Below are 23,991 nucleotides of genomic sequence, written 5' to 3'. Positions count from 1 at the left end.
ATACAAGTTCACATTTGGCACTAGGCAGTAATTTCAAAGGTATTATTCAGTATTAAGATAATTAGTAAACACATCGATGCATACTTGAAATCAGATTACAATTTCGTTCCAGGTGATGTTTTTTTGACAACTTGTGTAGTTTTGTATTGATCAGTTCTTTAACAAATTCTGTAATAAATACATTTTTTGTGCTATCCATATCAGAGATGGATAAATCTGATTTCTAAGATTATAATGAAGCCTAAAACATTACAAACTAAATCTTACATCAAGGTGCACATACCAGCTTAATATACATTTTGCCATCTTCATCAGCGGATGGAGTTTGATCAGCTATAGCCCAGTTGTCACCATGTGACCTATATATGGAACCAAACTATTTCCATAAAAACTACACTGATGAAGACCAGAATGAACTTTAAATAATTTGATTTGCATTAAAATAAAACAACAAACATTGCGATGGACAGGATTCCAACCAAGAATAATTTTAGGAGATCCATTAAACTGTTTTGAGGATCTTTTTTAACATGCACTTCGGCAAATAGACAAGATATGTGTTACAGGCTTTGATTGACTGGAAAACAGGAATAAAGAAATACACATCTTTTACAGTTAGCCTATTATATATATAGCCTATATATACTGCCATCTCAGTTTCATACTGAAAAACACAAGAGAAAGACAGACTTAAAGACATTTAGATAAATCTTATTAATCCTATTTAATGATAGTGGTTATGTGTCATTATCTCAACAAAAAATGTCAAATTATATGGTTCAGGACCACTGCATTGGACTGCATGGATTTGTGCAGGTGTTCATGTTATTGCATGACAGTTCAGTTTGAAGGGGAGGGCAGGGGGTGTCCGTATTTCACTGGCTGCCTACTGAAAGAAATGTGGGGAACTACGTAAAGCTTGCCATATTTGGCCAAGGGTAAGATCGGAAGTGCTGTGATTGTTCTTCAAAATATATTTTAAATTTGTCAGTGGCGATAAAGAAGTTATCAATGACATTGTTAAATTATTTGTGACTGTACACGAGTATAAGTACAGTATGATGAGCTAAATGCTGTTTTAAAGCAATGAGGATTTCTAATACTGACAATATTTGACATTATTTTTTAGGGTAAAGCTATGGCCCTTATTTCCAGATAATGAATGTCGACACATTCTGAAAATATTAGTATGTGTGTGAGTATTATGGGTCTTACGCTTTCTATTGTTCTTTACAAATGGGAGTTTATTTTGAAATGTGCAGACGGAAGTCGTGTCGTCCTGACCACCTCTGCGCTGCACTGCGCGGCAGCTGCACGCTCTCACATCCAGTGTTTGACAAAACCTCCTTGGTTTGACTGTGCGAGCAGAACGTGCGCGGCGGTAATGGCTGCCAGGGAGAGTGAAGAAGACAACAAATGAACGCGAGAAACGATTCAAAGGTGAGACTGAAAAAATGACAACTTGCAGCGTAACAACTGCAGCCTCTTCTACATTAAGAGTATTGTCTTGTCTTCTCTGGCTACTTGTCTCTTTGGCTCGCAGGTGTGTGTTTGTTTTGAGGAATCTGGTTGAATTTCTGGATGGCACAGTCACACACACACACACACACACACACAGGGACAATAAACTGTCAATACCCGAGGCTTAACATACACGCCTACTGCAAGTCCCAACGTTAGTGAAATTTAAGAGCAATGGACTTGTTTTAGGTTTGAATTATATAAGATAGACAGAGACAGATGCCGAGTGTGCTGGTGAGAGCTGGACTCTTTGTTAGCTGGTGTTAACGTGATTAGCTAACGTTAGCTAACCAACAACATCGTTAGCTGACGGTGGCCAGGCCACATAGCTGTTAGCCTGTTAGCCAATCAGCCAAGTGGATATCTAATTAGCCCGTTAGCATGCTGGCTATCATTTTTTCTGCCGTGGAGACAGCTCTTCGCTTCTGACTTTTTGGGGACGTTTATCATCTTCAAACTGTGACAAGTGTTTTTACATTAAGTTAGTTTCATGGATTGTCCGCTGAATAGCCCTGTATTGCAGGTGTTGGGAGTGAGTTTGAACACTGTCAGTGTATCGTCCAGTCGTTTCGAGTATGGTAGGCAGCAATTTGAGTTTTGTAGCAGTGCTAACTTGTGTTTTGCTTAAAGTTTCTTATTGTAAACGGTTAAATAGTATAGATAATGAAACTTCAATAAACAAATGAGGACTGTCGTCACTAATTGGACATAATTTAATTTAGCCAGCAGAACACATGCAATATATAATTTTCATTCAATTAGTCAAGCAACAAAAAATGAATCAACAATCAAGACATTTATCAAACATTAAACTCGTAACATTAGTTAGTTAGTTTCCTGCTTGTCAAATATAAAAAATGAGCTGCTGTTCTATAGGAATAGAATGTCTTTGGATTTTGGACTGTTGGTTGGGTAAAAAAACTATTTAAAATGGTCACCCTGCACTTGTACTCTTTACAGAGTACTTAAGTATATTTTATCTCATTGCTTAATAAAATACTTGATAATGAAAACTATCAGTAGCTGCAGCCCTACTGCTATTTTCTATATCAGGAAGGATGAGTGAAGTCATTTGGCAGGGTGGAAATCTGCCAAAGTGTCTGGTAGATGACAAAAATCCACTGGCCAAACATATTTACCGGCCAAAATAATAAATTGTCTTTTGTGTCACAGATGCATTTGTTTCTGTCCTTTTAATTGAGATAATAAGGAATTGTGTCAAATGTAAACTTAAATCACCCTCTTCTGGCCTCCTGGAACGATCCATTTGTGAAAAGCCATTGCCGACATGCAGTGGCATGCCGCTGGTTCCTGTACAGCCGGGCTGCTATGTGAAAGCACACATGATTGCGGGATTAAAGCCTTTTCACACGTGATAAAGCTGCAAACTTTTGTTCACTATGAATAAGCGAATGCGACATAAATGCGGCTATTCTTTCCGTGCTGATCTTCTTATGAAAGCAGCTACACTCTCCTCTCTCGACTCCTGTCCACTAACGCCCACCCATTACAAATCTACTCCAATCAAACACAAGTAACATGAAAAGAACAAACAACAACCAATGAACCCCCCTAATCCATGTGTTACACGATTTTTAGATACCTTGGTACATTGGGACCAATTTAAGTGCGACACACAACCAACAAGGATGCCAGTGTGCTGCTAACTTCGTCAAATTGAAATTATATGCCGATTACCTGCCAATGTAGCCTCTGACATTTGGCCGCCAAATGGAAAGTCCACCGACATTTGGCCGCCAAATGGAAAGTCCACCGACATTTGGCGGGTGTTAATTTCCATCCCTGTCTTCTGGTGAGCATATGCCTTTATCCTTTGCAGTGCATGCTTTCAGTGGGGTAGCAGTTTCTGAGAGGCATCACAAGTTGGTGACGTGCATATGCAGAAACATTGTCATACAGCTCAACAAGGTTGCATAATATCGCTGTAACAGGGTGCTCCGATCGATCGGTCACCGATCGTAATCGGCAGCTAAAATGATTTCACTACGCGGTCTGAGCAGTTTTCAAAGCTAGCTAGCACTGTAGTGCTTTTCAGACAGGAACCGATTGATGCTCCCAGTTAATCATTTACAATGAGAGTTGAACAGCAGTCAGACAAGCAGAGCAACAAGCAGCAGCGATCATGTGAAACTTTCACGGTCCTGCTCATCTCTAACACACACTGACAGCTACCAGAGTTTAATTGTCTTGACCCACAGTTCATCAGGCAGAGAGAGAGACTGATCCTTCAGCGTGAGTTTCCTGATGTAAAGAGAGGCTCCCCTCAATCAACTCTGACAATCAGTCTCTCTGACAGTTTTAGTTTCAGTATTTTAATTCAAATATTTTATACTGTGCAAATAACACTTGTACTGTGCATCTCGCCGTATTTACTTTGTGACGACTTCCAGTCTGGTTTCCGCCGCCACAGTCTAATACTAGGGATGAAACGGTATGAAAATTTCATATCACGTATATGACCAAAATTATCAGTATTATCACGGTATTGTAAAAATGTGCCAAGAAATCTTAGAATGTACTGATACACAAGTTTTATAATGAAAACTACAAATACAGTTGCCATTTTGTTTGCATAAAAAATAAAACAGCAAATACCTTTTGTAAACATATGAAAATCATCTAAGTGTGCATTATCAAGATTTTATATTATATATGTAATACAATGACCCCGTGCACAATTACATGAAAACAATTCAACAAGTCTTTAGAAGACAGTGATAGCATTCTGCACGTGCGCGCCTGCTTCTGGGAGACGCTGGAAAGTGTTTGCCCTGAGATTATAACAGTGCGGTTAACCTTACCCGGTTATCATGGTAATTAAAATGTGTACGGTAATAATAACCATCGGGAATTATACCATGGTTTACCGTTAAACTGGTAATTGTTTCATCCCTACTTTCCCCTACTACAGTGTAGGGGAATGGCCAGTAGATGTGTGTTTTCAGTCGTTTTAATATGGATGGAGATCAGCTCTGATATGCAGCTAAAATGCTGCTGTGGATGGAGATCGTATTCGTTACAAAACTGTTAAAAAAACCGTAGTGTGCACATAGCCTAACATTACTCCACTCCTCACTCTACTCCTCTCAGGTCAACCCTCCTGTTTTCCCCGGGATTATCCCTTATTTTTCCATTCTCACGTGGTATCCTCCCGTTTAAATGTTTTAACCTTAATAAAATCAAATAAAACCTGCTGGCCGTATTTAAAGTGTTACTCTCTCCTCTAAAGGTAAAGCCGGTGGCAGTAGGCCTATGTAAAAGATGTAGAATGTGCTTCTTGCACAAGGATTGAATAGATGAAAACAACCCACTGACAACATTAGGCCTATACTAGTGGTAAACTAGGCTATATGAAATTATAATGAATATAGTAACTGTAAGTAATAACAATATACTAATAGTATAATAGGGAATTAACATTTTCAAATCTCATTGACGGTTATGACTCCTCTGTAACCCATCTCACTGATGATAGTTGACTCCTCTGTAGCCCACTCTCCCTCTCTCTGATCCTCTGTCTACCACCTAAAGCCTGCCTGAGCTTTCCAGAACAAAAAGCGGCTACTTCAGAGTTTATCATCGGCTCATGATGTCTGTGCTCCTTTATCTCCTAAATATTGTGGCTACAGCCTTTTTTGTTGCAGTTTTTATAGTTGAAGTAAATTTATAAATGCTGTTTGCTCTGTTTTTGTAGTTTATTCCACTGGAAAGCTATTTGTGAAGCTATAAGATGTTCGCAGTAACCAGGCAAAGGCTGCTATGGTTTAAGTCTCTTACACAGAGGGAGTGAAATTAGTTACCCATGTTTCCTGGCAATAAAATTAACAGTTGTCATTTCATGATACTTTATCTGTTAATTTTAATACCTAATAAATTATTTTAGAACTAATTAAATAAATATACAGTATACTATATAATGCTACATGATAAATAAAAGGCTTCAAATAGGCCTAGTGATCGTTATTCGCCGATACTGCTTTCAGCAATCGGTGATCGGCACCTCTAGATACCAATGTGTGAAACTGTCAGTTCAACACAGTGGACATTTTTGTTGCTCTAATATGAGTTGAGTTTAGTTTTCTTTTGTGTCAGGTATTATGTATAGTGATCTTCCACTATAATCTCACGTGATCTGGGGATATACCAAATATGCTGCATAATATATTCCACTGGAAAATATACAATGTGGCTTGCTAACAAGTCAGGGCTCAACAATAACGGTGGCCCAATGGGGGCCAGTAAAAAGTAAGGTCGGGACATTTGGGCCAGTGCAAAAACATTAGTATTTAAAAAAAATAAATTCGAAACTCAACGTCCTGCAGTTGCTTTGCAGCTCATGGTGCGCACCAATCTAGATTTGTAGTTATGTGATGAATGGTTGTCGAATGTTACTTCTCTAATCTCAATCAAGCAGCAACCTCTGGGTCTGAAAGTAAAACCATGCAGACAGAACTTAAACCTGCATTCTCTCTAATGGCCAGCAGGGGGCGATTAAACATGTAAACAGTAAAACATAACTTATAAGTCTTTAATTTTGTTGTAACACTGATAAATAACTTTTGGAAGGAGGGCCAATAAAACTTGTCTTCGGCCCAGTAAGTTTCAAACCTACTGGCCCGGTGGGGCCAGTTGCAAAAAAGTGTAACGTTGAGCCCTGCAAGTGATGCCCAAAGCTGTGCCCAGGACATGGTGCCCATATGGAGTCAGTTTCTGACAGTCTGGTCAGAAACATACACACCAGTAGCCCACTGGAAGTCATTTTTAGGGCTCTGGCAGGGCTGCTTCTGTTCCTCCACGAACATAGGCCCTGCTGCTGTTAAGACCCTTCTATGTTCCTGTCCAGCTCTCCTCTTGTCTCCTCCATGCTCTTGAAACTGTGCTGGGAGACACAGCAAACCTTGTTGTGATGGCACGTATTGATGTGCCATTCTGGTGGAGCTGGTCTACCTGTGCAACCTGAGTGGGCTGCAGGTACCGCCTCATGCTGCCAGTAATGACAAGAACACTAGCAAAACACAAAACCAGAGAACAATCAGTCAGGAAGGATAAGGAGAGAGCAATTATCTGTGGCCAACACCTGTAAAACCATTCCCTTTTTGGGGGTTGTCTTGCTGTTGTCCGTGAGTAAAGTCAGCTGATTGCTGCTGTGCCACAAAAGTGCTGAATTAATATGATGAAACGCAGTGATCGATCGGTGACAAGTGATGTGAATTGCAAATAAAACTGTACAGTAGTGTTAAAGGATATTAGAAGATGAAACTAACGGAAAGCTAAGCTTGTGGTGATAAACTTACGGCAGTGACGAACGTGCCTGGGATCGCAGCCGAAGGTGGAGTGGCTGTTCAAATCACCATGGACTAGGTGCCGGAAGTCACGTAAAGAAACAAAGAGGCGTGCCTTCTCATTCTTTCAGGTGCGTTTTTGGCAGCAAGCAAAACCATACAAATAGTATGGTTTTGCATTCCTTTTTGAGCGTAGGTTGTGCACGTCTCCAGTTGGTGGTGGTATGCAGTTGGTTTGCCAACCACCATTAAACGCAAAAGAAGGAGGTCAGCAGCAGACTTACAAAAGGGAGATTTATGGCGGGATGTTTACAATAAAACTCCTGGAGCTAGTCCGCAATTACCGAGATTGTGGTGTCTCATTAAAATCACAACCTCTGAGAGTGTCGCTATGGCTTGTTTACGATGTGCAAGTTCGAGGTTGTCGAGGAAGATAATCTGGTGTCGGCGAGGGATGATCCGACCCTGATCTGCCCCCTAGTGGATTCACGTTTAATCCTCCAGGTACACGCAAAGTACGCAGGCAAGTAAGTGGACAATGCCGTTTGCGTTGCCAACGCCTGTATGTTGGGGGCTCTACGCTTCCTCAGTCAAGAGTCTTTATCAACCAGGTACATAGCATGAGATGACATGGAAAGTAAACTAAGAAGAAGTATATAACCTATAGAAAACTAATCCCATGTTCTTTGTCCATAGTGAGGACTAGGATGGTAAGCAGCCAACCGAAGTACGAGCTGATCCAGGAGGTGGGGCGTGGCAGTTACGGCGTGGTCTATGAGGCAGTAGTGAAGCGCACAGGGGCCCGGGTGGCGGTGAAGAAGATCCGCTGCCATTCTCCAGAGAATGTGGAGCTGGCCCTGCGGGAGTTCTGGGCCCTCAGCAGCATCCAAAGCCAGCACCCAAATGTCATCCACTTGGAGGAGTGTATCCTGCAGCGGGACCAACTGGCCCAGAGGATGAACCACGGCTCCAGCTCCCCGCTCTACCTGGAGGTGAGGACACAGAATTCATGGGAACAGGGTTCGGGGGCAATACACTGTAGTTTAACAGTAACTGCATTGATGCCGTCTTCATGTCAAACAGTAAAGGTGGCAGACACAAGCTTTCAAATACTGTCATTAACACCATTCAGGCTGTAACTGGATCTTGATCACTTCATATTTAAGGTCAGACATGCACTTGCTGAATGTTTGATTTGTTTACTTCAGTTTCAGTGGTACATAACGGGTAACTATTTTAATGTTTATGCAAACAAAATGGCAATTGTGTTTGTAGTTTTCAATATAAAACTTGTTTAAATGGTTTCAGTGTGTGTATCGCTACATTTTGATATTTTTCGGCACATTTTTACAATACCGTGATAATACTGATAATGGTGATAATTTTGGTTACTATTATTGTGATATGAAATTTTCATATAGTTTCATCCCTAAAATACATGTTGCTCCATATCAGTAGCAGTATGGCTGGCTACTGGCTAGTCAGTTGCTGTTAACATTACTACTCACGAGTAAAAACATTGGCGAATAAAATAATTGAGGTCAGCCGCCAGTGACAGGTTGCTGAAGTAGACCTTTTTCACTACAAACTCTCACAACAAACCGTCACATACAGTGGTTACCCACAAGGCCACCTTTCTTAAAGGGGGAGGCTCAGCCTGTAACACATAGGTGCAGTTACGGGGTGTGCTAACCTAAATTGTTAGAAAATCTTTAAATAGTTACGTGTTTGTTCACATTGGTAGACAGAGAGGGGCGGTGGAGGAAGTACTCAGATCTCTTACTTCAGTGAAAGTTGACCACACTGTAAAAATACTCAATTACAAGTTACTTAAGTAAAACTTTGCAAGTATAATCAGGGAAAAAAATTATTAAATGTACTCAATGCAGAACATCCCACTCCATCACCCAGAGCTGCTTTGATGCCATAATTTGCCGCACCGCCTTTCTGAGCACACAGTGAACTGGAGTAGATCCAGGAATTAGCCCCCTTAAGTACTGAATCAAAAATCTATTTTAAACTGAATCAAGACCCCAAGAATCGAAATCACACCCCTGTCACCCCGCCGCTACTGTTGGCACATAAAAACATGATCATTCTCAGGCAAGGTATGAATCTAGTTAATACAACCTGTGGACCAGTTAAGACAGAGTGGAGACACAAGGCAGACGCAAGACACAATATTTTTGCATATAGATATTTTTACCACATTTGTTACTTTACTACCAACGGACCTATTGTCTGTTGCGTGTTTTTACTGAGTCATTTAATGATTCTGAACAAATGCAGTTAAGTTAACAAAATGAGTTATTAAAGGTTTTGTTTCACATGTTTGGAAAAGGTTTGTTTGAGGGGAAACATATGGGGGGAATATGCTGTAATTACACATAGATATGAATTCATCTTTGGTCACACTACCAAACTTCAATCCAATTCAAGGGTCTGTGTCCTGCGGGTTTGTTTTCTTTTTGAGAAATGTATAGTGCAAACATGCATAGATACAGCTCAGTTATTGTCATGGAGGATCACCCAGACTGTCGAGTACTGGAGGATTACAGTGAGCAGAAAAGTCAGGTGTGGATACAAGATAAGTGGTGTAACAGCTTCCAAAATGAAACTAAACCAAATCATGGCTCCTGCAGCTGTCTAGACTGCCGACATAAACTTTAGGAAAACTCTGAATAGACTGGACTTTAGTGAGTACAAGCATCGCTGTGACGTCATTACCATGTGACTGCATCACAGATGCAATAATTGTGGCTCTTGGGGATCAATCGCACTTGACAGCATACATTTTTGCTACACTACTGTACAGTACTGTGTACATTTGTCCTCAATTAATTGATTTGTTTGGTCAGACGTCAGAAAATTGTAAATGTCTGATTGATTCACAAAGCTGATATTCTCAAATGTCTTGTCTTGTTCCCAACTCAAAGTATTCAGTCAGAGGAGTAAAGAAACCAGAATATAATCACAATGAAGCAGCTAGAATCAGAATTTTGACCTTTTACTCAAACCGATTGACTATCAAAATATTTATTTAATAGTTGTTTAATCGTTGCAGCTCTACAGTATATTAACAAGAATTGCAAAGTTTGAACAAGTCTTTTGCAATTAGTGAAAGTAAACCTCAAACCTTAGCTTCAGCCAGGAGAGGAATCCAGCTTGACCCACTGTAATGGAACATTTTAGCAGTTGTTGGTTGACCACATGTTGCTGTCTTAAAATAGACTTGCACTATAATTTCTGTAATGAGTTGGAAGCCTGTTGCGAATTACAAAGCGTTTCATAATATCCCCTGACATATCCTAGATTATAAGAGGAATGCTTATTTTTCCATCCACTACCAACTACTGTTGACAAATTGTTGTCACGTTGTTGTTGGCAAAGATGACACATTTTTCTGGTCACACTGCAGGCATAAAATGTAAAACGTGTTAAGGTCAGTGATTTTTCTTTTTCTTCCAGTATTGCGAAGTGAGTCATCTGCAAGCTAGTTGTGTCTTGTTTAAGATCATCTTATAGTTATTGTCAAATATTACAATTATGGAGACAGAATATCAGCACAAACATTGGCACGTGGAATAAAAAACAACTAGTTCAACGCTGGTTTACATTCCTGTCTGTTGCTGCTGATGTGCATTAGCAGAAGAGCCAGAAGTTTCTGGTTGGATCTGTGTTGTCTCTGGCCTCAATGACCCCACAATCACATGAACGTGTTGTCAGGTGGGGGTTGGGGGCTCGGGGCTCCCAACCTGTCTGCAGCCTGTCATGTCGCAGTCCCTCCCTGCTGTCTGACGGCGGGCACACAAGCACTCTGCCGGTGCCTGATTATAGTCTCTCAGCGGCACGCAGGGCTATTGTCAGACCGTTCATTCAGGTTTCTGCAGCGCTAGCATTGGACACTTTCCCAGAATCCCTTTATTCCAGTTCTTTTTTTTTTCTTTTTATTGCTCTGTAATGTTCCAGTTCGTGCTTACAGAAGAACACACGATAATAGGGCAGAATTATCTGACTGCCCCAACTGTGGGGTAATTTGCATCTATTGTTTTTGGGTAGTGGATTCTTTGGCTAGTAGCATGTCAGACAATTGGCAGTCGTTTGTTTACACCAGGGTTTCCGTCAGGAATTACCTGACTTTACTACACACATTCAGAGCATTTGTTACTTGTAAAGCAGTTTGCACCAAAAGCTTTAATGTGTGGTTGAACCAGACTCGAGTTGAACTTTTCCCAACTTAATAAGTGATGTGTGTGGATTTATAGACCGAAGTCTCTGTTAGTGACAACAGACAGATCTGCTTTATGCTAGTCTCCTATAAAACATCTGTATGCTAACGACATTATTCTAATTCATTTTTGTAGCTAGCTAGGCTAGCTTGCTTTCTATAAATGCTGATGTGATTTAGGAATCAGAATGATCAAAAAACAAAAAAACCCCACTAAATACTATTAAAATATGTATAAAGGTCACTGTGAAAAGTGGCTATTAGTTGTATAAAACAGCACTGCAAGGAAATCATTGGTGAAGTTAATGGTACAGAGCTTACATGCGGTTTGTAAAACGGATATTTCACGCTGCTTTGCAAATAGTCTATTGCGCGGTCCGGCAACTTGAGTCAAGAAGCTGGACCGCATGATATTCAAGTCGGCTGCTAGCCTAAAAGAAAAGGAAGAACGAGGGAGGTAAGCATTCTTTAGAAAGCTGTACCTAAGTATATGCCGTTATTTTGAGTTTGTCAGTCTAAGATGCAAAGAACATTTAACTACAAGAAAGAAAAGTAGAAAAACTCTGGTGCTGACCGGGAGGCCACTACTGCCAGTGATGCATGCACCGGTCTGGAGAGAGGGGCGTTGAGCAATGTGTTTATGTTTTGTAAAAACACTGAATAGGTGGGAGTTACTTGCTTTATTATTATTTTTATTTTTTTTTGCCAGTGGTGTTAAGACTACTCCATGCTGCTCTTAAGAATATGCTATTAAAAATCTATAGCCTATACTATGTAGCATCATCTGATTTGAGAGGCAGCAGTGTTTTCAGTTTGGCTGATTGTTGACTTCTAAGGCTAATTATTGTTCCAGTGAAGGATTTCTAAAATGAGCTGGCTGAAGAGGTTGCACGTCTTTTTTTAGGAAGGGGGCAGGGTAGAGAAATTAATATTGTAACATACTTTTAAGTAGTACTCTTTAAAGGAGTAAAATAACTTGTTCAAGTTACTCAGGAATAGTAATAACGCTGCATACCAACTGCACACGCTTTCTCTGGTGCTTCGTTTTCAACTCACATTTGAACTGCATTCATCTCTTAATTGCTGCTTTCAGTGGTAACATGTAGGGCTGAAACAATTCATCGATTACCGAAAAGCATTGACAAAAATTATTTGCGTCAATGCTTTATTTATTCTGTTTAACTATGTAGCACTGATTCGCACGGACATTTATTATTATGTTGTGTGAACACAACATGATTTATGATGGTGCTGTTTGCAAAGTGGAGGAAGAGAGAAAATAGCGAGGGACGAAAAAGAAAGTGTCCACAATATGGGATTATTTCAAGCTAAAAGAAAACAACAACTCAATGTCACAGTCTGTCCACTGTAAAACAAAAATAATGTATCCTACCGCAACAGCACAACGGCACCCGGTCTAGCATCAAGTCCACGGACATGATAACAGTGACTTTAGCATTTAACTTAAATCATGATTGATTGTTGAGTTGAAGGCTACCAAAAGTAAGTTGCAATCCTCAGCTGAAAATGTGCACACGTGCATTTGTTGTTCTCAGCCTGGTGTGGCCGTGAGTCAACTTACATAGCTGATCCCGGTACCGGGGTGCTTACGATGAATCAATGAAATAATCTATAGAATACTCGATTACTAAAAGCATCGTTAGCTGCAGCCCTAGTTACATGTCAGCACCTTGCAATTGCCTTCTCTTATTCTTCAACTGACATTTCAACTCATAAGGTGCTTTCAGACAGTGATTGGTTGCTGCTGCTTCCAAAGTTTTCAGTGTAAACACAGCAGCAGTAAGAAGAGGGCGGTCAGCTGCCTGATGAGATTATACTAGGTGGATGGCAGTAGCCGCTGGTGTACAGGCTGTCAGGATCGAGGCTATGCATGAGCCGTGGCGGTGGAGTTGCACCCTGCTGTCGCCGATTTAAGAACATGGATGGTGCAAGGCAGCAGCTGCAGCGGCAACACACCTGAACTCTGAATGTGCCTTTGCTCTTCAGTTGAGAATTATCTGCTATGTACACTCGGCACATCAACTGGCAGTTCCACTGCTTTCATCACTTACTATTTAACGAAGTTCATCACTGAAGCTGATACACCCAGCTGAATTTATTACCTAAAATGTAACCTCAACTCCTTTTTTAGCACTATTTCTTCTCACTAATTGTATTTCAACTTCTTGAATTATTTTAACTTTAAAATTTCCCAAATGAAATTTTTTAGCTGCAAGCACACTGAACTGTTCTTGAGAAAATGTTTATAGTCTACACTGTTCTTTAACAGACCTGTAGCTTTTCTGCGTTTAATACAAAACCGCATCCTCTCACGTTGCTTTGACTTGAGCTGTTTCCCCATGTATCTATAATCATGTAAGATAGACCAGACCTAAGTGGTGTAATCATTTTGGTTCTGCTTTTTGCAGCATTGCCCAAGAACTAACTTTCCTAAAACCTCGCAGCTAACCCTCTTAAGTGTATTTGTGTATTAATGTCAGTTCTTTTGGAGAGCCCAACAAAGCCGCAGTATACGGTTCGAGGTTGGTTAGGTTTAATAAAATCTAAGACAAGCATGATGTGTAAAGTAAATGTCCTATATTTCAGTTGTAGTGGTAATATTTCAGGAAGGTTAGACAAATATCATGATAATGCTGTTTACCATGCTAAGCAAAAAAATCTGATACGGCACATCCCAACTTGTGCAGCATGCAGAGGCTAACTGTCCCTCAGCCATCACCAGTGGACTCATGTTGACCATGATTTTTCTTTTTCTGTGTTTCTGCTGTAGCTGGTGGAGACATCTTTAAAAGGCGAGATCACATTTGACCCGTGCTGTGCCTACTACTTGTGGTTCGTCACAGACTTCTGTGACGGGGGTGACATGAATGCCTACCTGCTGTCCCGCAAGCCTAGCCGCAAGACCAACACCAGCTTCATGCTGCAGCTGGGCAGCGCTCTGGCCTTCCTGCACCGCAACCAGATCATACACCGCGACCTCAAACCGGACAACATCCTCATCTCCCAGGCCTGCACGCCAGCCGGTTCATCCGAGCCCACCCTCAAAGTGGCCGACTTCGGCCTGAGCAAGGTCTGCTCCACCTCTGGGCTCAACCCTGAAGAGCCAGCCAGCGTCAACAAGTGCTTCCTGTCCACAGCTTGCGGAACAGACTTTTACATGGCCCCCGAGGTCTGGGAGGGCCACTACACGGCCAAGGCGGACATCTTCGCCCTGGGAGTGATTATCTGGGCCATGGTGGAGCGCATCACCTTTGTGGATGTGGAGACTCAGAAGGAGCTGCTGGGGAGCTATGTGCAGCAGGGCTCAGAGATTGTACCCTTAGGGGAGGCCCTGTTAGAGAACCCAAAGATGGAGCTGCTGATCCCCGCCAGAAAAAAGAGCATGAACAGCCACATGAAGCAGCTGATCAGGGAGATGTTGTCGGCCAACCCTCAGGAACGGCCCGACGCCTTTGAACTAGAGCTAAGACTTGTCCGAATCGCCTGCAGAGAGCTGGACTGGGACACGTGATGGATGAGCAAACGGCACTACAGACTCAAGCACATGTACACATCTCATCAGCTACTGTTAACCTAGATGGTCACATAATAGGGGATTATTGTGTTTTAACTAGGGAACAATAATTAGAATAGTCATTGTTTTTATCATGGCTTAAACTTCATCCACTGTCCAAGCACATACTGTCCTCTACTAGCTCTGTCTTTATATTGAAGGAGGGAGGTGTGACACCCACCGCTGCTGCTGCTCCAAACTGCAGCTTAGTCTCAGGCTAATCACATCACAGCTTCCACTTCCTCCTTACAGAATCACTCAAGTGTGATGGAAGAGCAAAATGATCCCAAAAGTGAATTCAATTAGAAGTGAATGTCAAAATGTGACAGTGAAGCAGTTTGTCTACAAATACCATCGTGGACTCGGTGCTAATTGTTACTAAATGCAATATGAGACATTATCCTGTGACCAGTACAGCGTACATTTATCCAAAGGGCCGATATTAAAACAGTCTCCTCAAAGTGTGGAATGTTTTGAGGCCATTTGTGGCTTTGACAGAACCTGACCTACAAACTGACTTTAGCCTGGTACATAACCACCAGCATTAGTATTTACATCAAGATTCTGTTTTGGCATCAAATGCAGAAATGCCCTGAATGCTCAGGTAATAAAAACATACAACTGGTGATATTTGTAGACAAACATGTACATGTTGGTTTTGCTCAGTAGTCTTGGAGGAGGAAAATACCAAACTTTGGTGCTTGAAGATAACTTTATTTTCTTCTGAAGGCTGCTTTGTTGGTTGTTTGAGTGGGGAACATTTTATCAGTAAGGGGCCAGCCAGCAGGTGCTTGTGGTTGGTGTTTTCTGTTTTCACCCCATTACAGACTTAGAGATCCCACACAGACCCCTAACCAGTATATCAGAATGTAAAACAATCAAGACAGGTCACCTTTTATTGATAGAGCCTTAAACACAAAACGGTTTTAATGAAGTGCTCCACATGGAGAGAAAAATCTAATTTTCTGTATTGCAACTTGAGTCTTATTTTCATGGTTTTAGCCATCATTCCTGTTGGTTATAACATTGTACCAAGTTAATTTAGCGTTTGCTAAACACTGCCCAGCTTAGTTACTATTGATAGCCCTGTCTAGCTCTCCGTTCTAGCATGATTGGAATGCAGTTTACAGGTTAACTGTGGCAGGTTTACTACTCAGATGTAATGGTCATTTTTGAAACATTTAACCCTTCTCCTTTTTCAGGCCCTAAACGTCAGAAACGGCTCTTCATTTTGCTGGCTGAAGTGACAGCTGTCACTGTCAGATGTTATTAGCTGTAACTAGCTAATGTTCTCTAATCTAACATACCTGTAAGTCCACATAATGATGTACTTAACTAACAGGGATGGGCACTTCGGCTGTAAATGCTGTGGAAAGTGGCATTTGTCCATTAAATGTAACATAAATTAAACATGACTAGGTCAAAACCTGGGCTGTGTATGGTCGTGTTAAATTGTGGCCCAATTGAATTAGTATGCAAGAACATCAGAATATCCCGTTCTTGGTATGTGACAGATTTGTAAGGAGCAACAGTTAGTGAGTAGAAGGCCTGTAAAAAGGTAATTGAGGACTGTTGGCGCTTGTTCATTTTGAATTGAACTTAATCACTTAGTAAGTCAGGGGGACAGGCTTCCGTGTCGTGTCGCTGTGTTCCCCAAACTCTGCAATTATTTTGGTGAGTACAATGTTATCATAGCCAATAAGAATAATGTCTAAAACTATGAAAGTCAAACCCAACTTGTAATAAACCAAAATGATCCTTTAATAAGAAAATCCAACCAGCTGAGCACACAATAAATAAACCAGGCTGGCCTACATTCAAAAGACTTGGTGGAGTGACTCCCTCACACATGGCAAACAAATTAATCTTGACAGAAATCCCTATGTTGCCTACACATAGATTTAATTATCTGAAGGGTGAGCTGCCTGTATTACAAGAGCAGTGACATGAATATTCACATCTGAGAGACCTGAATGAGTAAAAGGGGTGAGGGATTCAGTGAATCTCACTGAAAGCACTTTTATTTAGTTGTTTATATTTATTCCTGATAACTACCTACTGCATTATATCAAGGAGCTCTGTGAGGCTGGATTCAGTGTGATAACTGCGTTGGTATTTGTTTACCAGGCGAGCACAATGTCATCCAACAGTCTTCTTATGCATGCAGTGCCTCTCACCTTCAGGGAAGAAGCGAGAGAAGACACCAGCACACACAATCCTCCATGAGCCAGAGGATCCGTGCTTTTTCTTTTTTTTTTTTTGGATACATAATACTGTTGTGTTTAACTTGATCTTCCCTCACTGTGTCACTGCTCCTCATTTCCTTTGGCTCTGGATCTTACAGTAATCCCTTTCTTCATGCTACCGACAGGCTAATTCTAAGCCTATTAAGTTGTTGCAACACTTGGCAGAGGATCATGCTCGGGACCCCTTTTGCCTTTCAGGTCATACATAATTTGTGCACTTTTAGAGGAACCTATAAAACCAAACAATCCTGGCTTTTTCATTGCTCTCAAACTGGCAGAAAATCAATTTCCTCTTACTTGTTGCCAATATTTATCTTCTAGATGGCCTTTAATTCTCCCCTTAGCTATAATAGTTTTTTTTCCTGTCATAATACAATTGAGATTTGCCTTATTTCTGAAATTTGCCGTTTTCTTTTTGACACTAGAGTGGCCTCAGTGATACTGCACTTAAACACAGAATTGGCAGAAGTTGTGCTTGAGATGCACCACGTTTCACCGGCTCTCAGCGTGATGCTTTGGTATGAATAGCAATACCACGAATCTGTATTAAAACGCCTGTCTGTACTGCAGGGCATCTATGCTGCTTTGGACAATGTTGCGTTGCTAGAAGAATGTGGCATTTGTGGCTTTGTGTTCACGAGCATCAAAGTTTGGACTCAAAGTAGGTCACCCATATCCTCAGACCTCTAAGCAGAGCAAAGGATGATGGGTAGAGTCATTTCTCGACAGATTTCTTCCTTCAACCCTTCTAGACAAGAAGGGGAGGAGGAAGACACTTGGCTTCCTGTGAGGTTTGAGATGTTTGCCAAACAAATGCTAGGTCTGGGGAGAGATTAACAGATTTCAGCCCTTGATTTGTTGTATTAAATTCCTTTTGCACATGTGTAAATATTGTATAGGATCAACAGGGGATGAACAAGTTTGATGTACATTTGACTAGATGTGCTCTGTTTTTAGGAGCCTGACTTGTTTGACATGTAAATTACTGTGATGGATTCAATTTTACTTCAGCTCTTAATTCAGCTTCAGTTCACTTCAGTCATGGAAAAGATGTGATATACAATACTGTTGGTGTGCTAGTGATAATTGTATGTTTTTCATTGGCCTATTGTTTGTGATTTTGTGTAAGAAAAGCTGATATACAACGTGGGTCTTTTCTTTATTTGGAAATGGAGTTGGCTTCTTTGAAACCTTACCACTTTACTATCCCCGATCCAGGACCACCATACAATGTATAACCATACTGTAACAATACATATGGTAACTCATCGGAAGGTTGGGGAGGGGGGGGTACATGTTCAAATTTACAAAAAACATGACTAAGGTCTCTTTTATTTAATTACAATCAGTGAGAACCGCAGATGAACCGAATCACAGATGGTATAGGATTTCTGAGGATACTTCATTTGATCACTTATCCAGTAACGCACAAAATTCTCACTACCTGCTTAGAATTCATGTGTAGTATGGATTTAGGACAACTATAGTATCATTTCAAATCACTGATTTATACTAACTGCATTTAACTGTAATGATTCCCCCCCCCCCCAATCATGTTGCTGTAAAGTAGCTTCTGGCCACCAGTGGCAGCACAGAGCACACTGCTGCTGCGCTGTCTTTTTGTATTGACCGTCATTGAGGAGCCCTTTCTTGGTCTGGAGTAAGTGATATTTTGTTGTTACTTTGCACCTGTGTAACCTCATTTTCCCACCTTACAGGTCACTAAGACGATTGCCTAACATTCAGTGATATCAGATTGACATCCTTAATGTTATGAGCTGCTCAGCGACAAAATTCTAGAAGATACTGATGCAGGACAGCAAGACCTAATGAGTCCTAGATCAGGGCTGCACTTACCACAAAAAAAGTCCTGTGTCTGATGAAGAACACAGTTGGAAACATGTCAAAATAATAGGTCCAAACTCACCGCCAGGCAAAAGGTCAGCTCGCACTTTTGTATGAAAATTTTTTGCTCTTATGTCATTGTAAGATATTTTGAAGAGAAATTAAGTTTATCGAAAGTGGTGTGAACGCCTGTCAATCACCTGTTGAATTGATGGATTTTTAATAAAATGAAGTGAAATAATTGAATTTCTTTGAAGAAATCGAGCATGCTGACCATTTCTCCCTAGCCCCTTGTCTTTGGTCCTGCACTGCACCCCAGGTAATTGCTGTAATTAAATTCACCTGCTTGGACATAAATAAGCTGCCAGAAAAGTTGACTTTAGTCTCCTAGTGACTCTAGCCTGACTGTTTATGTACTGGCCTCTGATGGTCTTAGTCTAACATTGAGGAATAGTAGCTTCCCATGCCACAGTTATTTGAAGATATTTTGTCATGTGGAACCAAGGTAAGTTAGCCTAACAAAAGAGCTTTGAACAATATCTTCTCTCTTTTTTAAAATATCAATACGCTTTGTATCTTTTGGTTTCCACAGCTTGCAGTCAGTCCCCTGTTGGGGTGACCAGCCACAAAGCAGTGATATCAAAGGTGTGTCTTATCTTCTGTTGATGAGTGAAATACTGTGTAAAGATCTGAAGGAAATGTGTTCATGTAGACTTAATCTATTCCTTCATCCTGATCTTGCCACAGAGGGCTGCTCTTCACATTTTGCCCTGCACAGTTTCTCAGCTGCTGTCAGCTTCTCAAGTCAGCAATGATACCTTTGCAGTCTGCAACTGGGAACTCAACCAGGTATGAGTATCAATGCCAACTCTAATCTAGAGAAGAGGGTTTCACTCTATATGACTGCACATTGCTATTTAGTTGTGCACAGTCCTGAGTGATCGACATCACTTGGTCTCGAGTCTTGAATCTGGTGAATAGACATGACAAAGTGAAAAAGGACTCAACGTTAACATCAATGACTCGTGTCTTCAGTTGGATTTAGCCATGGAAGCTTGGAGGGACTTGATATCCAAAGATTAGCTAAGTCTGCAGCCATACTTGTGATTGTTATACAGCTGTGTTGTTGGCTAAATGCTAAAATCAGCAAGCTTAATGTGACAATGCTAACATGCCATTTAGCAAATATTGAATTAGAATTTTCCTCATGGGTGGATGGATTATCTTGGCAAAGGAGAAGTGCTCACTGACACAGATTTTGATAGATTTGTGAACAATATTTGAGAGAAATAGGCCTTTTGTGTACATGAAGAGATTCTTAAATCTTTGAGTTCAACTCATGATGACTGGGGGCAAAAACAAAAGCGTTGCATTTATAATTTTGTTCAGTGTATTTTAAAACAATCTTGACCGCATACAACCATATTGTGCAAGCAGGAAATTGGAAATTTCTGCTGGTGAAGATCATGTTATTTGATCGAAAGCTCTAGAACACCTGCTAAATGGCTCTTGAGGTAAGATTGTTTTGCCAACTGGTGTTTCTATGAACTAAAAGACTGACTGACTGTCTTGCTTAAGAGTCGAAACACAAAGTTTATGATGTGACTTGGGAATACAGATTCTTCATTGGAATGTGGTCTGAGGATAACCACTTGTGCTGAGTTTTATTTGCTTGTGCTTCCTCTCTCTGCAGGTGTCCATAGTGGGCCTCCTCAGAGGATTTGCTCCCTTTGTGACTAACATCCAGTATTCTGTGGATGACATGACTGGTCCACCTTTGAATGTGAAGCAGTGGGTTAACACTACAGAGGCCAGTAGCACCAACAGGCTCTGTTCAGAACTACAACTGGAAAGCAAATGAACTGTTTTGGTACATAAACCGCTTCAAATTCTGTTTCTCACAGGACTGTGCTCTGACGTTTGCGTCTCCTGGAGTATATGTAAAGGTTACTGGAACGCTGCGCAGTTTCAATGTAAGGAATACAAAGGGTTTAGAGATGATGGGATTTTAAGGTAACTTAGCTTTGAAGATCTTGCTTTTTTGATACTTGTGATCAATTTTGTGTGTGTGTGTTGCACAAGGGTCAAAGGTCATTGATGGCAATGAATATCTACTGTCTCAAAGACCCGAATGAGATCACATCCCACATGTTGGAAGTGGTACAAGCCCATATGCAGATTTTTCGAAAGGTACATGAGCTTGTGGAAGGTTCCGAACAGAAAACTGTAACAGAAATTCAAATCTTAGAAAAATATTTGTCTGACCTTTTTGATACGACAGGAGGGGAGAGCGGGGTGATTTGAGCCTGTGGGGAAGTTGAGCCACCCCGTGTTTCTCAGCAGTCATAGACAAAATTGGTCATGTAAATACACATTTTTGAAGAGCCATCCATTTTACTCACCCTGCGGTGGAGAGAGGCCCATGGAATAAGTGATGAGCACATTTAAGATAAAAGAACTGTATATGGTGTTTTGTCTTTTTTATGTTCAAGAAATCCTAATTCTTGTGTCTGAACAATTACAGACAGGTTTGAGAAAATCTTACACATGTGTTGGTGCTTAAGAAAGTTAAAATTTGAGGCTATAATGTTAGCATGACGTTACCCTTAAACTGCTGAAGACAGTTTTGAGCCAAAAGACCTGGGGGAAGCTGAGCCAGATATCTTACTGTAATTTTACGCATTCTTGTGCATCACTGAAATTATGTGACATTATGCAAATAGAAAACAGACTGGCTTCAACTCTTCTTGTGGATTTGGAGAATAGTGGGAGAGGTACAGAATGGAAAGTCCATACATGAATTGGCACAGGACATGACAATAAACAGCAACACTTCCTAAAATATATGTACATACTTTCATATTACTGTCATGTCCACAAAGACACCAACTAAAAACTGGCTCAACTCACTCCCCCCTCCCCCCCTATTTAATGTTTTAGCTAGAAACTAACTTATAGAGCAGAATTCAGACTGTGTGACACAGAATTCCTCCACTGAAACACAGAATCTGACATTTTCATGTACTACATAATTCATGTAATATTTTTGAAATGGCATTTTATTGGCCTGATTTAGGTTTCTTCCGGTTAGTAACATTTTTAATACTGCAAAAACGTGTGTATGTGTTGTTTATGCAGGCATTTGATGTCAATATGAATACCACTGCTTCCTCGCTGTCTGGAGGACTCCTTGGGCATAGTGGAGGTGGACATCCTGTAGGCATCTTACCAAATGGTTTGTCCACTATCCAGGAACAGGTCTGTGGTTTTAATTGATCCAAATCAGACATATTTTCATATTAACCAGTAGGGTTGGGGTAGTTACTCAAAGGTAATGGATTACACATTACTAGTTAGAGGTGTGTGTGTTTTTAAAATAACGCAATTTTATTAGTTATAACTATAATGTGATTACTGAAGTTATAGACAAAAGGAATTTGATTTCTGTAATGCGTTACCCCCCAACACTGCTCACCAGGAGTGGTCAAACAGATTTTGAGCTGCCGTGACAAAAACCCAAAGATCTGTTCAGTTTCTTGTGAATTTCTCTGAAGAAAAATTCAAGTTAATTTTGAACCTGGCTTGTTTTGCGTAAATGTGACCACTGTGGCTCTAAGGCTTGAGCTAACTTTGACCACTGGACTCGGGCAATTGTATAAAATGATTCACGTAAGAATCATGTTTCTTTGGAAAGCTGTAGGAGTGTTTCACAGCTTGCTCTAATATACATTATTTAGTTTGAGTCCTCCATTTTGCCATTTTGTTGAATCTCTACAATGGAGGTGGGAAGTACAAAGTTAGCATGGCCCTGAGAGTCACAGTGGCAACATTTATGGGCCACTTTTAAAAAATTTTAAACGTCTGTAAGCTGTGATAATGAGATATTGAAGTTTATGGTAAATTTCAGTGACAATAAGATAAAGTCAATGTTATATTAAGTTTCGTGTGGGGGGGATTTGTAGTAATGTCAGTGTCTTGTTTATAAAAAGATGGTTTTCATTTTAAAATTTTTTTGTCAGTGGTGGCAGCAATAAGCTGCTGTAATTCATTGTTACTGCTGCCACCATGACAAATAATTGCCGTTACACACACTGTACTGTCAGGTGAATGGATTTTCCTTTTGTGGAAAGATTACACTTCATGCATTTAGTGAAATGCAACATGACAGCACCACAGAGTTGGAAATTAAATTCTTGATTTTTGTTTAAGGTGTTGCACGTAATCAAAAGGTTCTCTGTCCGTGATGATGGCATCAGTTTCCAAGACCTGAAGACGCAGCTGGACTACTTAAGTACAAGAGACCTCAGGTACTGCTAGACCTCATCATACGTGTGGTACTGTATGTACATGTATGTAACTTTAGATGGAGGCGCTACAAAGGCTGTGTGTTTTTTAAAGACCCAGTCTATACTAATATTTTTGCAAATGTTGGGTGACAACCACTAGCAATGTCCAAATTAAGTTCTGCTAGTAAGTGACTCCACATACTGGCCATGTGCTTATGTAATTATTTTGTTATTTACAGAACCTCCTTGGCGTTTCTAATAAATGAAGGTCACGTCTTCTCTACCATTGATGAGCATCATTTCAAGTCATCAGAACCTTAACGGGCTACCTGGAGGCTAGTGAACATCAACATCGCAGCTGATCGTGCTACCCACATTTTTGGGGTGACAAATCTGAATTGTTTCGGTTAAATTTTGTTTTTATTTAAGACTTTAAACCTTGTATAATCATGATCAGACACATAAGGAAACTGTTACAGGGTTTATAGTGAATCTTTTGTGGCTTGTAAATTATTTCTACACTGATGTATTGCTCAGGCTTCATTATGTTTGACCATATATTTATATTTTCTTTGTTTCTAAATTTGTGTGCTGAACTTGTGGGCGCCCTGCAAATGTCAGATTGCTGTATATAAAGAATTAAGTTTAAAATGCATCTCGGGCCTTTTTTATTTAAGATTCCTTTCATTAAGGACTACAGTCAATATGTTTACCTCTATGCAGTCCTCAGTTTCCCACAATTCAAAACCAAAAAGAAATTGGCAAAGACGGCAGCAAAGCCAAATAACAGCATGCCTTCGTTTTGACTTGTCCTGTGGCCTGCAGGCCTGTGGCTAGTACAAAGTCAGGTAACTGGCTTATCCAGGTGCCTTCAGGAGTAACTTTGTGACGTTGGGTGAAACTTCCCGGTTAACCCTGCTCTTTGAAAGGTGGATAAGTTTTACCTGGTCTGCTACCATGGCAATTTGCACTACATCTCTAAACTGCT

At 40.6% G+C, this 23,991-nt stretch overlaps 2 protein-coding genes across 5 annotated transcripts; both read left to right on the top strand.

Moving 5' to 3' along the window:
• The first annotated feature begins 1,295 nt into the window (after positions 1-1,295).
• pdik1l (PDLIM1 interacting kinase 1 like) lies at positions 1,296-18,958 on the top strand. Its single transcript, XM_046058571.1, has 3 exons — positions 1,296-1,440; positions 7,521-7,816; positions 13,844-18,958. Exons 2-3 carry the CDS (start codon positions 7,532-7,534, stop codon positions 14,582-14,584), a joined length of 1,026 nt encoding a protein of 341 aa, XP_045914527.1. The 5' UTR covers positions 1,296-1,440; positions 7,521-7,531; the 3' UTR covers positions 14,585-18,958.
• A 110-nt stretch (positions 18,959-19,068) lies between these two features.
• Positions 19,069-23,658, top strand: LOC123976414 (replication protein A 32 kDa subunit-like). Of its 4 annotated transcripts, XM_046058572.1 has the most exons (9): positions 19,071-19,222; positions 19,310-19,362; positions 19,465-19,566; positions 20,411-20,527; positions 20,622-20,690; positions 20,800-20,907; positions 21,856-21,975; positions 22,927-23,024; positions 23,243-23,658. In XM_046058572.1, exons 1-9 carry the CDS (start codon positions 19,210-19,212, stop codon positions 23,322-23,324), a joined length of 762 nt encoding a protein of 253 aa, XP_045914528.1. In that variant the 5' UTR covers positions 19,071-19,209; the 3' UTR covers positions 23,325-23,658. The 4 variants fall into 4 exon arrangements, with proteins under 4 accessions (XP_045914530.1, XP_045914529.1, XP_045914531.1 ...); XM_046058574.1 differs by lacking the exon at positions 20,800-20,907 and having other exon boundaries at positions 19,069-19,222; XM_046058573.1 differs by lacking the exon at positions 19,465-19,566 and having other exon boundaries at positions 19,070-19,222.
• Positions 23,659-23,991: the final 333 nt, after the last annotated feature.

This window comes from Micropterus dolomieu, linkage group LG09 (genome assembly GCF_021292245.1).
Source record: "Micropterus dolomieu isolate WLL.071019.BEF.003 ecotype Adirondacks linkage group LG09, ASM2129224v1, whole genome shotgun sequence".
NCBI lineage: Eukaryota > Metazoa > Chordata > Actinopteri > Centrarchiformes > Centrarchidae > Micropterus > Micropterus dolomieu.
The sequence above is the reverse complement of the archived record's forward strand: the minus strand, read 5'-3'. Positions and strand labels throughout refer to the sequence as shown.

Coding starts and splice junctions, on each gene's coding strand:
- LOC123976414 (XM_046058572.1), top strand. Junction 20,528..20,621: donor AGTGGGTTAACACTACAGAG/GCCAGTAGCACC, acceptor TGTTTCTCACAG/GACTGTGCTCTGACGTTTGC. Junction 20,908..21,855: donor ATATGCAGATTTTTCGAAAG/GTACATGAGCTT, acceptor TTGTTTATGCAG/GCATTTGATGTCAATATGAA.
- pdik1l (XM_046058571.1), top strand. CDS start 7,532: ATGGTAAGCAGCCAACCGAAGTACGAGCTGATCCAGGAGGTGGGGCGT. Junction 7,817..13,843: donor GCTCCCCGCTCTACCTGGAG/GTGAGGACACAG, acceptor TTTCTGCTGTAG/CTGGTGGAGACATCTTTAAA.